General features: G+C 42.1%; 2 protein-coding genes across 2 annotated transcripts; both read right to left on the reverse strand.

Annotated features, from left to right (window-relative positions):
- Positions 1-2,715: 2,715 nt before the first annotated feature.
- fem1c (fem-1 homolog c) lies at positions 2,716-6,948 on the reverse strand. Its single transcript, XM_026999813.2, has 3 exons — positions 6,469-6,948; positions 5,293-5,860; positions 2,716-5,056 (listed from the first exon to the last, which is right to left on the reverse strand). The coding sequence occupies exons 2-3, from the start codon at positions 5,834-5,836 to the stop codon at positions 3,747-3,749; spliced, it is 1,854 nt and encodes a 617-aa protein (XP_026855614.2). The 5' UTR covers positions 5,837-5,860; positions 6,469-6,948; the 3' UTR covers positions 2,716-3,746.
- Positions 6,949-7,688: 740 nt separating this feature from the next.
- tmed7 (transmembrane p24 trafficking protein 7) lies at positions 7,689-10,886 on the reverse strand. Its single transcript, XM_026999729.2, is given in 5 exon segments — positions 7,689-9,500; positions 9,663-9,779; positions 9,781-9,909; positions 10,304-10,505; positions 10,853-10,886. Coding segments are annotated over 4 exon segments (645 nt in total). The 5' UTR covers positions 10,466-10,505; positions 10,853-10,886; the 3' UTR covers positions 7,689-9,263.
- Between the last annotated feature and the right edge of the window lie 5,754 nt (positions 10,887-16,640).

A 16,640-nucleotide genomic window follows, 5' to 3' on the forward strand; every position in this document is an offset into this window, starting at 1 on the left:
ATGATCAGTCCTGTAAAGAGCAAATATGTTTTAAATGCTTTTAATCTTAAACGTTTTACACCGTAGCGCAGGAAATCAGTGCACGTAAATAAAAGTTTTTTGTTTTGTTTTTTTTATCCAGAGAAGTACTTTAATACTATTGTGATCATGCTTGACAGGAACACACATTCTCATCATTTTATATTTGATAACATCTTAATGCCAATAACCCACTGGGTATTCCCTCCGAGAACAGCTGATTGCAACACCTGATAAATATAGCAGTGTCACAGCTAGGGACAGTGGCCTTATCTGCCTTACAAACTCACACTTGTTATGACTTTGCAGGGGTGGTCTTCGTGATATCCCCTCAGCTATGGCTGCTAGACTTATGTAGTATTTTTCAGTGTCCACAAATGAATAAATTACAGGTGTGGTAGAGCATCACTAGAGAAGATAGCCAGTTTCTGCAAAGGTTTGGCAGTGAAGTTCTAAATGTGATTTAGATTTCTCCAGTTATTTATGAGCTCTTGAAATGTATAAAACCAGGATATAACTTGTGTGTCTCAAACTCCAGATGTAAAAACTTTAAATCAAAAGTCTTTTGAACCTCAGTCACCATTTCATTTTAAATCCAATGTGCCAGAGTACAGAGCCAAAACAATAGTCATAAGTTATAACAAACATAGTAATGTGGCAATCCGCCTTTTATTTTTAGAGATATGGCAACTGGATTTGCATGCCATTATATAATTTAAGAACAGCTTATTTTAAACAAGAAGATAAAGCCTACATGTTTACAGTTTGAAGAGCTTTACTTAAAAACACTGCAAAGAAATCAGAAATGCTGTCTACAGATTCCAGGGGCATCAATGCAAAGCCATCTACCAATTGTAAGTAGCCCTATAATTAAATCTGTTTTTTAAAAAAAATAAATAACTGAACATAATCTTTGTTCATACCTAAATCTAGACAGCATTATCTGCATACTTCATAACAAAAACCATTTAAGAATTCCATACTTCAGCTCTAATAGTGACAGAAAAATTTAAATGCAAAATCGGTAAGAAAACATATATACTGCTTTTAAATAGTTTTAGTCAAAATATAATGCCTTTGTTCCCATTATCCTGGCTTGTGTAGCTCTTCCATACAATGAAGAGCAATGTACACCACTGCATAAATCCTAAGGGATGAGTGTCCCCGCCAGGCTTGGGAACAAAACCTCACCATAGAAAGCAAACCCCTCTCATCTGCTAAGAAAACAGCTGCTTGCTTACGTCACTGACCACAAGAGATCTCTTAGGCTGTGACGGCTTTAAGTCAGCGGTGCAGGCAACCGTCCCACTGCCCCAGCAAAACCAAGGCCGAGCTTAATTAAATACAACAACCAAAGGGCCTTGTATCTGCACAATTAATTTGCTAATCGTTACACTTGACTATCAACAGTTCTGATCCCCTGCTGCCAGTTTAGGCGTAGGAGCAAGATATTGTCTTGCCTCAAAATTGCTTCTGCGGTGTGGATTTCTTGGGATTGTTGACGTGTGCGCCACGTGAATCCCCTAATATACTGTTTTCAGTTAACTTACTCAGACCGGGTGTAGGGATTTCTGGGAGCTCAGCTGTTGAACAGCGCTTCCATCCAGTATGATTATCTCCATTTCAATGTCCCGTTTGTCACAGATCTACTTGTGCTGGGGTATCAAGTTCCTTGTGCTCAACCTGTTGCCCTCTCCTTTTAAAGCATACAGTAGAGAGACTCATATGTAACAGGGTCAGGCTTTTAAAAGATTGGACAGAGAATTCAAAGTGCCATTAGGATCACATCCAATAACCATGCGAAATCAAAAGGCAAGACTGCCCTTCATCCCAAAGCAGAACTGCAAATGGTGCTAGGTTTGTTTGTTTGTTTGTTTGTGCTTCTGCTTCAGTGGTGCTGTGTGCACAGGGCTCATAAAAGTGAAAAAGAACTCATGGGTGACGCTGACCATTAAACTTAACGAGTATAGTGGAGAGGCCCCTAAAAACACAGGCCAGAACCACTCTGGACTCTGTGATGGAATGGACTGCTTCACAAGCTGTGATCCATCACCTAAGAAAGCACTTATGTCAAGCCTGCATGTAGGACACATTTTCAGTGGGGCATTATTCAAGGTTATTTAAAGGCAGCACATAAGTAGGTTGAGCGTCACATGTCGAATAATGAAAAGGAGAAAAATAGAAAGAAAAGAATGGAGAGAGACTACATTTTGTCCATCGGTACGATTTACTTGACGCTTGCCACACAGCAACACCGCAAGTGTTGTAATCTTACATACTGGATTATAAGCAGGTGGCACACGTTTTTGGGTTAAAGGGTAAACACATCTTGCTTGCCCAAACTGGATCTCCTTTGTACTTACACAGCAACATCTTGGCATTACTATGAATCGACATCGCAAGCATAGGCAGTATTCCAGGGACTGAAATGTGCCACACTGAAAACAACAGGGAAATAAACAACCGCATTATCATGCTCAAAGTCCATGGGTGGACAGCTCCGCTGTTGTAACGCACATGGAATGTGCCTGCCCCAACATGACTCAGGAGAGAAAATTCAGTGACTGTGTTAATGACACAAAGAAACACGCGACGTAATCTTGGAATTCACCCGGCTTGAAACAGTAAAACGATCTACAACGAATACCTCTTGATCTGGCATGAAAAACAAGATAAATGACTTTTTTTCAAGAAGAGTAAGAAGTGCAACAAAAGTTTATTGTTAAATATGCTCTGAGGACATTGAAAACCAATTGAAAAAAGGAATTTTGAAATACCAATGCAATAAAGTGCAAGTTCTCTGATAGCTAGTACTGTACATTAGTTTCTTTTGCTTCTGAAATGTGCTCTTAAATATGAAAAGCCCTTGTTTTCAAACTGCACAACTGTAGCTGGAATAATAATCTGAGCAAAGTAGTAGTTATTAGATCATATTTCAAATGTTGACAAAATTTGATTCAACAGAGCAGATCTCTGAGAATATGAGCATTGACGACAAACTATAACAACTTAAATGCATGCTGTGCATGAAGAAAATGGAACCAACCTTTGTCTAGATTTGTGGCTGGCCTCAAAGGTCCCCTTACATTAGGTTTGGGGGGAGGAAGTCTAGACTTTACCTCTGAACACATGATTACTTCATAAACCTCAATTACTTCCTTGGTGCAGATTTAGTTACTAATTTGCATTTTAAGGAAGCCTGAGGAAGATGACTAAAAACAGGCAGTTACAAAACAGTGACACAGTCCGGTAACACAGAACAGTCGCAATATCATAGGCTGTGCATAGGAGAAATAAAGCACTTATGGCATTTGCAAACATTAACCACATCATAAAGCCTTGTTATGCTTGAAGGGAGTAATGAGTGCATTCCACCCAACAAAGACAATGCAATAAGGGCATAACCATGAACCTGGAGAACAGCAGTATTATGACCAAATACCAGCAAGGAAGTGAGGACCCAACTGGACATGTCCCACCACCTTTGTATAAAGAAAGAAATACAAAGCAGAGGGATCAGGCAGAAATGCAAAGGTATTAATAAACAGCAAGAAATAAGCATAGGGGATTTGTTAAAAATATTAGGCATGCCCACAGAATAGAAACAATCTATTATCCACCTCTGTCTAGCTTTATTCTGTACAAACAGCTCATGTGGAGAAAGGAGGTACTTAAAACAGGCTCCAGACTCCAAGATGCTTTTCATCAACCCCACAGTCCTCCAGTCATTATCTGTGTAGCAGCACAAAAGCCTCCAGCTTCTCCGGGATGTTTCCCCTGTATGTGAGATTGTACTTGATGATGGCCCGTGCAGCTAAACACTGTAGTGTGGTGTGATTTATAGGCTGAATAAGGTTCTTGGCCATTTCCTTCTCATCCAGCAAATCACAAGCAGTCTGTTTGAAGGAGTTGGTGCTGTCAAAGTGCGTGCCGCAGGCGATCAGCAGGTTCATGATGTCAGGGTGGTTGTTAGAGGCCGCCACGTGCAGAGGGCTGTTGTTATCCTCATCGCGGCAGTTCACGTCCGCGCCACACTCCAGAAGAATGGACGTCACTTGGAACGAGGGAAACTTGCAAACGGGGTAGCGACCCACGCAAGTGGTGTTCCGATCCACGGCCAGGTGCAGGGGACTGTACCCGTTCTTACCACACGGCTGCAGCTTGAGGAACTTGTAGATGGTCTCCTTCTTGAAGTGATCCTGCTCGACGGTGCACGGGACTTTCTCCAGCAAGCATATGAGGTGCAGGATGATGGAGAGCGCCTTGCTGAGCTGAGCTGGCTCCGGGCCTGGGTGCGGCTGTTTCACAGCTCGCTCAATCTCCAGCACACTTTTGCTGAGTATGCCCATGAGGTCACCAAAGGAGACAGAGGTTCCTAAAAGGCCTTTGGCTCGGTCTTGCAGCATGAAGGAGAAGAGTTCAGCGAAGGAAAGCAAGCTGCTGGCTGTCATGGGACTAAGAGGCTCTAAATTATTTTGCTGCATGTCCAGAGCATACTTCCACAAATTGATGCACCTCTCAAAATTTCCAGAATCTGCATAAACAGCTCCTCGGTAACGAATGTAGTACGACGTGTCTGGGTGCGACGGGCCAAGTATACGTTCCCTAATAAGTAGCGCCTGCATTCTCATCTCATCTGGGTCTGAAATCAAACTGTCCAGCTCTTCATTGCTACTAACCTCCTTGGCGTAATCATATGCCATTATAAGTTCCTTAGGTTCGTCTTTCACAAGTATATTGCTGCTATCACAGTATCGCATCTCCATGGCTCTTTTCCAGTATTTCAGTGCTCCCAAAAGATCTCTCTTTTTGTCAACAAATGTAGCACCCAGCAATTCCAAAGCGTTAATCCGTTCCATTTTGTTTGTCTGGGGGTGTTGTGTAAGGAAATCTACTATGTTTGTGTGCCCAGTGACGCTGGCTGAGAGCAATGGGGTCATTCCATAACCATCCTTTTCCATCGTGGCACCATACTTAAGTAGCATTTTCATGATCTCCAAACTTCCAGATTCAGCACAGTCATGCAACGCTGTGTTACCTACAGAACACAAAGACAGACTACTGGTAAAATGAGACACACCACAGCAGAGAGCATTCAAAATGAAACAAACAGTCAGAAGCCAGCATAGAGTACGACATAAAGCGTTATAGTGACTTCAATCAACCCCAACAACAGAGAGAGCCATGACTGGAAAAACAAGATTCTATAAACAGCACAAAATTATTTCTTAGTGTCATTAGCAATGTAGGTATGTGATCTGATGGTTCTCTTACCTTTGACACTTTTCCTATTTACATCAGCACCTTTCTCCAGTAGATACTGAGCAATCTCCTTGTGGCCTTTATAACAAGATATCATGAGGCATGTGTGACCATGCCGATTGGCCACTTCCAAGTCTGCTTTGTGCTCCACCAAATACTTGACAATGTCTAGATGGCCATCAAAGCAAGCAGCCCTTAAAGGTGTAGAGTTGGTAAGTGTGGTATTATTTACAGCCGCACCGTGTCCGAGCAAAGACTGCACTATTTTCAAATGTCCAGCTGCCGACGCAGCCCATAGTGGCGGGGCTCCTTCAATAGTCTCGCCGTCAAAATTAACCGAACCTCCCATTTCAACCGGTGCACAGCAACATTCCAGAAGGTATTCGACTAATTCAAGATGCCCATACCGTGCAGCCATCAAAAGTGGTGTGGCTCCATTTGTCTTCTCAGATATCAATTTTAGAATCTCATGGTCAATTTTATTCTCCAAAAGTTTTTGAAGTAACTTAAGCTTGCCGTCTCTGGCAGCATTGAACACTGCAGTTTTTAAATCCATGGCATTTGGTTGCTCGACTCCTTCCTAAATAAATACAGGAAAGAACTCGGTGAGACTGCATACTTTTAATCAGATGATTCTCTGCATCACTCTTATTATAACACTTGACATTTCTATGTGCGTGTAACAGATTTAAAACATGTCTACTTTGATATTTCTGGGAGAGAGCCAACATGTCGAGAACATATAATGGATTCGTCAGATAATGTCTGTCGTGGGCGATCACGACCCTTTCGTCAAAGTGACAGAGTACAAATTATCCTTACTGGCAGCCTTCTCGGGGCTTTGGGGCTGTTAAGCAGGTGGTAAACTCGTGTCTTGCCAGAAAATTATAGACTAGACCTTCTAGTAATACCCTAGACAAGAACTAAAAGAGTGAGCTAGCTATCTTACCTGGCCATAATAGACACAATGCAGTTAAGTTGGCCAACTTGGCTATGTGGTGTATGTGCACAGCACCATCCCAGAAATAGACAGCTAGCGACCGCTAACCTATAGCGTCCACACATCTTAAACGGCAAATGCGTGATAATATTAAACTCGTTATACGACGGTAAGAGTACTGAGAGTGTTTTCTCTAACCAGATAACCCCAGCTAGATACCCGGAGTCTTAAACGTGACCGACTTCTACCTTTCTGTCGTCGGGTCTTCGTCGTGGCGGGCGGCTGATTCCACTCAGTCGACTAGCGGCGCCATAAGACGGAAGGATCCAGCTGTGTGGGGGGTTTTATTCCCAACTCCAAGCGTCACTCGATAACGCAGCGGTGTAGCTAGATAACGATAACCGAGCTGAGGGACAGGAGAGGAGAGGAGAGCGCTGCACGGCTCGCACTGCGGGCTCCCACCGCCCCCGCTTCACTCGCTTCCTGCTGCCAGTCTGTTCGGCTTGCTAGCGTTAGCCAGGTTAGCTAGCGGGCGACCTTGCGACGGCAACAGCCGTTGTTTTTCCGATTACGGAGCTTTCTTCTAAGCAAGTGACCACAAATGTCGCTTGGATTTCACAATTGGTTGTTTATGTTATTTTCACTCGAAACTTGTAACGAGCTCCCCCCACGACGAATAAGGAAGTGTACGGTGCCATCTGCGCTCGCTCGTCGGTAGCTTCTCCGTTAAGGCGGAATTTCTCCCGCCCCGTTTATTAATGACACCGAACCTGCCCAATCGGTGGCGCCCATTCTGATGCGACACCGAATCTGCCCAATCAGTAAAGCCCATTCTGATGCGACGTCCGTGTAAACGTAAACAATGATTCTCCGTAGTCACGACGTTTAGTTTGAGATATGACAACGTACACACATATTTAAACAACAAACAATAACAACGAAAACAATAACCATGGAATATAAATTACAGAGTTTATAAACCCTACCAAACCTCACTTTACGTAAAGCAGATTCTTATGTCTAGTGTATATTACAGACGATTATAAAGCGAAAATAGCAAAGGGCAGACGTCCCTAACGTTGATACTGCGCTCTAGTGGCCAAACATCTAGCTATAACATCTGGACTATTTAGGAAGCACAAGTGCTTTATACAGACGAGTCAGACAGAACAGTGTGGCTCTTAGACATATTCATTCTGTACACCCAAAAATCAGTGTTTGTGCAAGGGCTGTTGATGTGCAGACGCGTACAAGGTGCATTCGTTTACATACTTCAATTCCAAACAAATCAGTGTACAATTTGATTACATAAGTGTTCAATTATGTTCTCAAAAAAAAAGAAAAGAAAAAAGAAACCTTAAGGACCCAAGATCATCTTATATAAAACAAGAGCACGTTTCTGTAGTGCCAGATTATGAGAAGCAAATGTGAATGTAGAGATTATGCACACTACCTTATCTGTTTCTAATACATATACTACTTTACCCACACTTAATCTAACTGGGTTACTGATAGAAAACTACACAGGCCTATATTACTTTTTATGGTTAGTTTATACAAGATTTCATAACACTAACTTTTTCCCAGTTACCAAGTTCCTTGATGTACACCCCCTTTCCCCACTAGACATTTATAACTAATCAAACAAACTGGTGTTTTGGTTTCCTTTGCTAAACAAATTTACCTGACACAAAAAAAAAAAAAATGTAAAAAAAAAAATCACTAAGCAGTTTAAAAAACCCCTCAAGACTGACCACCCCTTCCAGACCCCCACCCTTAAACAAGAACACAGCTATGGATCGGAAGTTCTCTGCTCTACTGTGGCTCCGAGCAAACATTTATATTTCAACTGATTTCCTTACCTCAGCAAACCACTGCTTCATATACTGCACTGCTGTGTTTGAGGCAATTTCTGGCTAGGGTTTGCAAAATGAGTTAACAAAGGCTAATTAAGACATTTGGCTGCGATTTATTTGTTCATTAATTTGACACCAAGGGGAAAAAAGGTTTAAACTGCTTCTGGTGTCATGTTGGTTCTTGCTACACAAAGGCTCCCAAGTTTGAACAAGTGGTGTTTAGCCCATGTAATCTGAACTGGAATTACTCTGTGCTCGAGTTCCTGATGGCTAAGGTCTACCTCTCTGCTAGTGTTCACACCTTTCATCAAGTAGGTGAATGCTCAGTATCCAAGTATGTTAAATATATACTGAAGCATAACTCTTATAGAGTAGGAAGATGGGTCTCCTGGAACATGGTTGAAGATACCAACTTGAATTTGTAACCAGGTAGTAAGCACATAGTAGCCTCCTATCAAAGTAATGGTATACAGTTCTCACTACTAAACCTTTGTGATGCAATAAAAATACAAAGAAATGATTTTAAGGAAACAGAAGCTCTGGTCACCTTCAGGTTTTAGCTACATAACAATAGGAGAAAATTTCTCATTCTACACTAACAGCAGAGCACTAGCAAAAATTGTTTTTTAATCTAATAAAACTGAATGTGTGCCTATACTGAGGGAACACAGGCTTTGATTTTGTCAAAATGCATTTAAAAAGTGAAAGTCCCTGTTTTTCCTCCATGTTTTTACTGCGTTTCCTGAACAATCCGTGGTTTTATTTGACTCATATCTGACACTGGGAAACAATCACAGACATCTAGATGAGCACAATGCAAATCACAGGACCAGTTTTTAAAATTCAGATGCATTATTTGTGTTAAGTAGGTCTCCAATTACCCCATCAAGAAAACACACATATACATGTCATCTTAGAGTACCAATTAAACACATACCCACATAATAAATTAAGATTTTTTACTTCTTAACAATGAAAATATAACTTGGAGGATATGAAACCGAAAACCACACACGTGTCTAAAAGATGTGAGGCCAAACAAAAACATCTTTAAATAATCATATTGTGCATGGAGTCTTAAAAATGAAGCATTAAACCATGAAGCATCACTGCTTTAAGTCCCTTGTGCATCTGTGTGTGTCCGCACACATGTATGCAAGACAGGAATTGGAGATGACCACAGGACGTTAGGATCCCACACGGGTTGTGGTGGTTTTCTTGTCTGAAAAGAAGCTCCTTAGCAGCACGACTTGACTGATACTGACCACCAGCAGGATGAAAGCCTCCCCAATGGACCAGAATGCCACTCTGGTATTGAGGTCTTCAGCTCTGCTGCGACCCTGGGCCTCCCTCAGTCGGAAGTGCGTCTGGTAGTCGATGACAGACTTCAGGGCTTCGTGGATGGAGACGCATGCCGATTCCATCTGAGTCCAAGGAGGGAAAAAGAAAAAGAAAAACAGTCAGGATGTTTTCAGCAATCTAGTCAGAAAAGATTTCACATTCAGTTTATCATCAAATGCAATTAAAATTGGTGGATGCTCTGCTTAAATGAATAAGGATGTTTGTTCAATTTGTCATGTACACACCTGAGTTAGTGCGGTCACTCTGTTTTCATTGGGGAAGAGTGGAGGGTCTTCGCCAACTTGAAAGTCGAAGTACACAGTCTTGTGGGTGAAAGTGGAGAATTCGTTGCTGAAACAGAAACTTAAAGGTTCCATTTTTGGCAGCTGTGAATGTGAAGCTGTCGTACTGCTTCTTCATTTCTTTGTAGAGAACAGCACCATCCGGATCCTCCAGACGACAGTCAACATCATAATGGCCCCCAGTCACTACCTGCACAGAACAAAAATAAAAACACACATACTTCTTAAATATTCTCATAGGGAAGAATGTATTATTTCTTTAGGTTGAAACATATTTTTACTGTCACACACTGATGCACATGTACAGGTAGTAGGGCAAACAATATCGTAAAATGAGCGTTGTAGTTCATCAGTTCGTTTATTTATTTTTGGGACAGAGCTAGACGATGGGTTCTCTCTATGAACATCAGCTTTCACGGCTTTACATGATTTCAGCAGCATCCTTTTGGCGATTAGTTGGTAGTCGCATTGTCCTGCATCCGGAAAGTTTAAATGCTGACAGACAAGACCTTTGCTTCGTGTTCGTCGAGCTGTAATCTTCAGGCCGTGCAAATTCTGGACCTGATCGCAATAGCACAGTTTACCTGGAACTCGAGGGTGCATTTCGTCCCTGTAGTAATGTCTTCATAGAAGCACTGCTTGGCGTTGTCCGGCAACTCGAAGGTGAGCTCGGAGCCGCAGACCCTGAGCAGGTGGACACACAGAACCTGCGCCAGCAGCCTCACGGCACGACGGCGGGCCAACATCACGGACAAGCGCTGCGCAACGGGGGACGAACGGACAGGCCTAAAACAACGAGACAACGGAAACGGCCTTAGACACAGACCAGCCGACCCTCACATAATGGTTCTGTAGGAAATATGAACAAATGAGCCAGACAGCGAGTTTGAAGTCAGCTAGCTTAGACGCTAGCTAGTAAACCTAGCGTTAGCATTCTGCTAAACGGACCCTTCGGCCAGGCTAATAGAGAGCTGACGGCGGATACAACATACGCTTAGATGCAATATAGGCGTGTCAGTTACCAATGAATGACGAATATTTACGCTAATGGCACTGAATTAAAAGAGTGCACAACAGATAATCAAATTTAGCGATTAAAAAGAGCAAAACTTAGAAAGTGAAGCTTCGCTTACCCAAACTCCCCTACCCGGATGAAGGAAGTGCACCGGTGACGGAACACGTACATATGTAGCGACGTAAGCGGGCAGTAAGGAAGGGCGTCATCCTTAACTCTTTCGTGTCCGGGTAACGTAGGTCGGCCTGCTGTGTTCGCTATGAGCTAAATCGGCCGAAGCAATGAAACGCCTGCATTTATAAATCTAGAGTTACATGTAGTCTGTCTTCAAAACCACAGGCGTTAATTGGCCTGCCAATTAGCCAGATTTGCTCAGAGGATACCATAATCTTAAAAAGGGTTAGTCTCATGACGTTATGATGGAATTTTAAGGAACTGTAATTTAGGTAAAAGTCTTTCAATCAGTTTTTTTTTCTTTTTTCTGTTGCGTTGTTACACTCTAGCCAGTATTGCATTTTACATTCTGACCACAAGGGTGCAGCATTTAGCAACTATGTAAAACACGTTAAGCGCTGTTGCGGTATTGGTTGGTTTTCATTTTGAATATCATTCTTTCATATCCCATATCAAATCCCAACACATTGTTTTTCATTAAAGAGATCAAGTGACATAAAAATGAAAATTAAGGTTTTGCTTTTTATATCGGTATGTTTTCTTTATGTCACAACAGAAAAGTGTGCTTTGGTTTTTCTCATTAGATTATCATCTGGTTGGTTAAGGTAGGCTCTGAGTTTACTTACTTTTGCCTTGGATTCTGTGAAATTCAAGACTTGAGAAAATTAGTTGTTAGTTGCTTGTTAGCTGTAATTACTCACTACGGGTGTAGTTTCGCCCTGGCCTTAGGTGTGAACTGAGGGGCAGGCTCAGCACTTATTGAACTGAGTTAAATTAGGGCGACTCTTAATTTAGCCTTCTAAAGATGTTGATTACCGTAGCGGTAATCAACATCTGGAGAAGGCTTTGTGATGCTCTCAATCAGTTCATCTACATCTCATCTACCAGACTTCACAAACTCATCTAAGTATCTTCTCATATTATCTCAATCTTTTATCTCATACATCCACAAATCAAGCATCTGAAATGTGTTTCACAATTCCTGTCCACATATCCCACAGATCTCCTCGACGCTATCATCATAGACGTCGCAATCTCAGCAACCTAACTTACTCACAATTTTCGGCACCATCACATATCGTGGTGGCAGGAGGGCTCTGGAACTGCCTATCTTCTGTCCAGAAGGCTGACTTCACCTCAGCATTAGCATCCGTTCACTCCCTCCACTTCCTGGCTTTAACAAAATCATGGATCACCCCTGAGAACTCGGCGACTCCGGCTGCCCTGTCCTCTGCCTTTTCATTCACCCATTCTCCGAGGCGTCTCAACAGGGGTGGTGGCACAGGTTTACTAATGCCTCCAGAGTGGTGTTTCACTCCACTTTCCTTTTCTACTCTTTCCATCTCCTCTTTTGAATTTCATGCCATTACGGTGTCTTTCCCCACCAAACTTTTTATCATTGTCATCTACTGCCCTCCAGGTTCCCTAGATCTCTTCATTGATGAGCTCGACATCCTCCTGAGTCAATTCACCATTGAAGGAATTCCACTCATTCTCCTTGGAGACTTCAACGTTCCATCAGACAAGCTGCATTCCTCCTGCATCCTTCTGCTGTTGACAGCATTTGACCTCACCCTCAACCACTCTCCTCTGACTCACAAAGCGGGCAATGTTCTAGACCCGATCTTCACCCGCACCACCACAACATCGGACATCGCAGTCACCCCCCTCCACCTCTCGGACCATCACTTTCTATTCTTCTCTCTCTCCCTTCCTTCTCTTTCCATCCAGTTCTCTCCAAAATGTTCCTCCTCCTTCCATCGCAATCTGCACTCCATATCTCCTTCTTCCCTTACTTCTACTATTTTGTCCATGCTTCCTCACCCTGACTCTCTGTCTTCTCTCTTTTTGGATGCAGTTACAAATTCTTTAATTTCTACACTCTCCTCATCAATGAATCTTCTGTGCTCTCTCTCCTCTAGACCTGCTAAGTCCTTGTCAACTGCCCCCTGGCTAACAGAAATATTTCACTGCCACAGGAGAGAACTAAGGACTGCAGCGAGGCGGTGGAGGAAATCTCACCTAGATTCAGATCTCAGCTCATACAAGTCTCTCCTTTCCAAGTTCTCACTGGAAGTAATATGTGCAAAATCATCCAACTACAGAGAGAAATTCGAATCATCAGCATCCGATCCACGCAAGGTCTACACTATTTTTTCTTCTCTCCTTAATCCTCCCTCTCCTTCCTCATCTCTTACTCTGGAGGATTTTATCACCTTCTTTGAGGAGAAGGTTGCAGCAATCCACCAGTCCTTTTCCTCTGTTCCCACCCCTCCAATCAACATGCATTCCCCAACATCCAACTCTCTGACTTCTTTTTCTCCTCACTCCTCAGATGAAATTCTTCAACTCCTGACTTCCAGCAATCCAACTACATGTCCGCTGGATCCAATTCCTTCCACTCTGTTCCAGACAATCGCAAGAGATCTGCTTCCTTTCATCTCTGTCATCATCAACAATTCCTTATCTTCTGGATACGTGCCTACTGCATTCAAAACTGCCAGGGTGGTACCAATCCTCAAGAAGGCCACACTTGACAGCTCCAGCGTTGCCAACTACAGAATGATATCACTTCTCTCTTTCCTCTCAAAAACCCTCAAACAAGCAGTTTATAATCAATTGTCTCTTTTTCTCACCTAGAACCAGCTGCATGATCCCAATCAGTCTGGCTACAAACTGGCACATTCTACAGAAACAGCCCTCATAGCAGTAATTGTCATCTGTGTTGATTCTTCTAGACCTTTCAGCAGCCTTTGACACAATGAACCACAACATTCTTCTCTCTGTTCTCTCCAGGCTTGGTGTGACTGGCTCTGCTTGAAGATGGGTTCAGGCCTATCTGGATGGAGGGTCCTATCAGGTGACATGGAGTTCCACAAGGCTCAGTATTAGGCCCCCTTCTCTTCTCTTTGTATACTTGTTCTCTTGGTGATGTAATATCTTCTCATGGCTTCTCCTACCACTGCTATGCTGATGACACTCAATTATTTCTTTCTTTTCCACCCACTGACACGCAGGTCTCCAGATGTATCTCGGTATGCTTAACTTGCATTGCGTCATGGATGACAGCCCACCACTTGAAGATCAACCCCAGTAAAATTGAGCTTCTGTTCATCCCAGGTATTCCCAACCCTTACCATGACCTCACGGTTTCCTTTGAGAACTCCCTGGTATCACCATCCGAAGATGCCCGTAGCCTGGGCGCAACTTTGGACAACCAATTGTCGTTCTCAACTCATGTTTCTAATCTATCCCGGTCTTGCAGATTCCTCCTTTGTAACATACAAGGGATTCGGCCCTTACTCTCGCAGGAAGTTACCCAGATGCTTGTGCAGTCTAGATCTCAAAACTAGACTACTGCATCTTGCTACTTGCTAGTCTTCCTCTAAGAGTCATCAAACCTCTACAACTTGTCCACAATGCAGCAGCATGAATGGTCTTCAATCTTCCGAAGTTCACACGTTACTCCGCTGCTGCTCTCCCTTCATTGGCTCCCTGTAGCTGCACGCATCAGATTTAAAACCTTGATGCTTGCCTCCAAAGCCAAAAATGGACCAGCCCCTTCATACATGAGGTCAATGGTCAAAGCCCATTCCGTACCTCAAGTACTTCGAATCTCAAGTACGGCTCGGCTTGAAATCATGGACGACAAGCATCGAGACTATTTTCTGTCCTGGCTCCAAGATGGTGGAATGACCTCCCACTTGCTGTCCGGAGAGCAGAGTTCCTTGCAGTCTTCAAACGCAGACTGAAGACCCATCTATTTGCAGAATATTTAAAGCACAACTGACCCTGCTCCCATACTGACTGACTAAATTAGTACTTATAGTAGGGTACTGTTTATGTTGTTTAACAAACTCTAGCACTTATTGTTTATTGCACTTATCATTGTCTAAGTTAGAGCTGATGTATTTTGTACTTCTAGGTATCAGCATTGATCCCTGTATTCTACAGTATTCTAGTTCATTGGTATGTTGGACTCTAACCTACTGTACAGTACTAGTATATTCTATGAGTAACTGAAAAGCACTTTTGTAAGTCGCTCTGGATAAGAGTGTCTGCTAAATGCTGTAAATGTAAATGTAAATGTAATATCCCGTGCATTAGATTTTGGCTGCCAGTATTTTCACATACATCATATTTTCCACTGTAACATTTGATAAAATCAAAGTTGAATTATGGCATAATGATCAATTCTGTAACATTTACGTTTTAAAAAGGACCTCACACTTGACTGATTTGCATGATTTGGGGGTTTCCACATTTAGAAGCAGTTATTTCACTTTTGTTTATGTAGTCTTCAGACCGTTTTGCATGTTTGTCCTTTGACATTGTTTGTAGATGGAGCATGTGCAAACATATTAACACACATACCATTTCGGGTGTTCCTGCGGTAATGTCTATAGAGGTCTGATGAACATACAGGTTACCTGCTGAAATCCATGCCACAGGAGTTTGGTGCTGCTGAGCTTACATGAAAATGTAGGTTTTATAGGGCAGTCTGCAGTATGAATCAAATACACCATCATACATGCACACTTGTGTATCCTTAAAATGTCCCGGCTGCAAATCAGCACATGTTGCAGTCTCGGATGAGCATTTGTGGGTTTTAGACGAGCCTTCACACTTTCAGTATTTAGTTCATTACTGTTTTTTGACTATTTATCAAAATATTTCCTAATAATCACCAGTAGCTCTTTTAAAATCCTTGTCATGGGGCAATAGAATACAATTTTTTATTCCCTGGATTTTTAAGGCCCATGATTTGAATTTGAATTCATCTGCTTAATCCTTACTCATTGAAACCCTCATGTGATATGTTTTATGGCACTTTGTAAGACCTTGATAATAACAATGATAACTGATGGAGACACAAAGTTTGTTCTGGTTATTGTCTGCTATTGATTACAGTAATTAATACACAATTGCCATGGTGAGCTATTGGCTATATTGGTGATATCTCTGCTTTCGGCACTCCGGGTACAAGATTTGTCATGTCAGTTAATATTGGACACTTTATCATGTACTCCTTGTCTAGACATGTTACATTGTGCACAACATTTTATGTTGCTTTCTTCTTAAAATTAACTACCACAATTGACCACAATTGATTTAAATTTCTGTATATTCAAAAGTGCCGCTGACTATGGATTTATGAAAAATTGGGTATCTATTACATATCAGTAAACACCAATTGAATCAAAGTTACATTGTGGTTGCAGGGAAACAAATTCTAGGCAAATAGCTTTGCAAATTAACTGCATATTTTGATGCAATGAGATTGAGGCAGGATTTAGTGTCTTTGTTACAAGCGTTCACTGAGTTACTCCTTTAATCGTTCACTACCAGGGAGAAAAATCATGGAAATCATGTCGTGGTAGATAAACATTGCAATAGGGTTTTATGAGTGTATTTTTAAGTTATCTTTTAAATCAGTATTGAACAGTAGAAAGTGCGATGAACAATTGGGCAATATTTCAAAATAAAGGAGGGAAAAGAACATTGTTTCTGTCTAAAAGAGCTAAAAAAAAAAGTTATGATACTGGAGAGTGAGAAATACCTTGCCCAGCAACACTTACAGATTCACACACAGGCTCTATGACAAACTCATAGCTTCTGAAAGTATCAAAACTGTCAGGTTGCACATTACCTTTGCTTTATTAATCTAGCCCTAGCATATACCAAAATAAGGTCTCAGAACGAACTCTGCTGACAGAGATTGCTCCTCACAG

This window comes from Electrophorus electricus, chromosome 23 (assembly GCF_013358815.1).
Source record: "Electrophorus electricus isolate fEleEle1 chromosome 23, fEleEle1.pri, whole genome shotgun sequence".
Lineage (NCBI taxonomy): Eukaryota > Metazoa > Chordata > Actinopteri > Gymnotiformes > Gymnotidae > Electrophorus > Electrophorus electricus.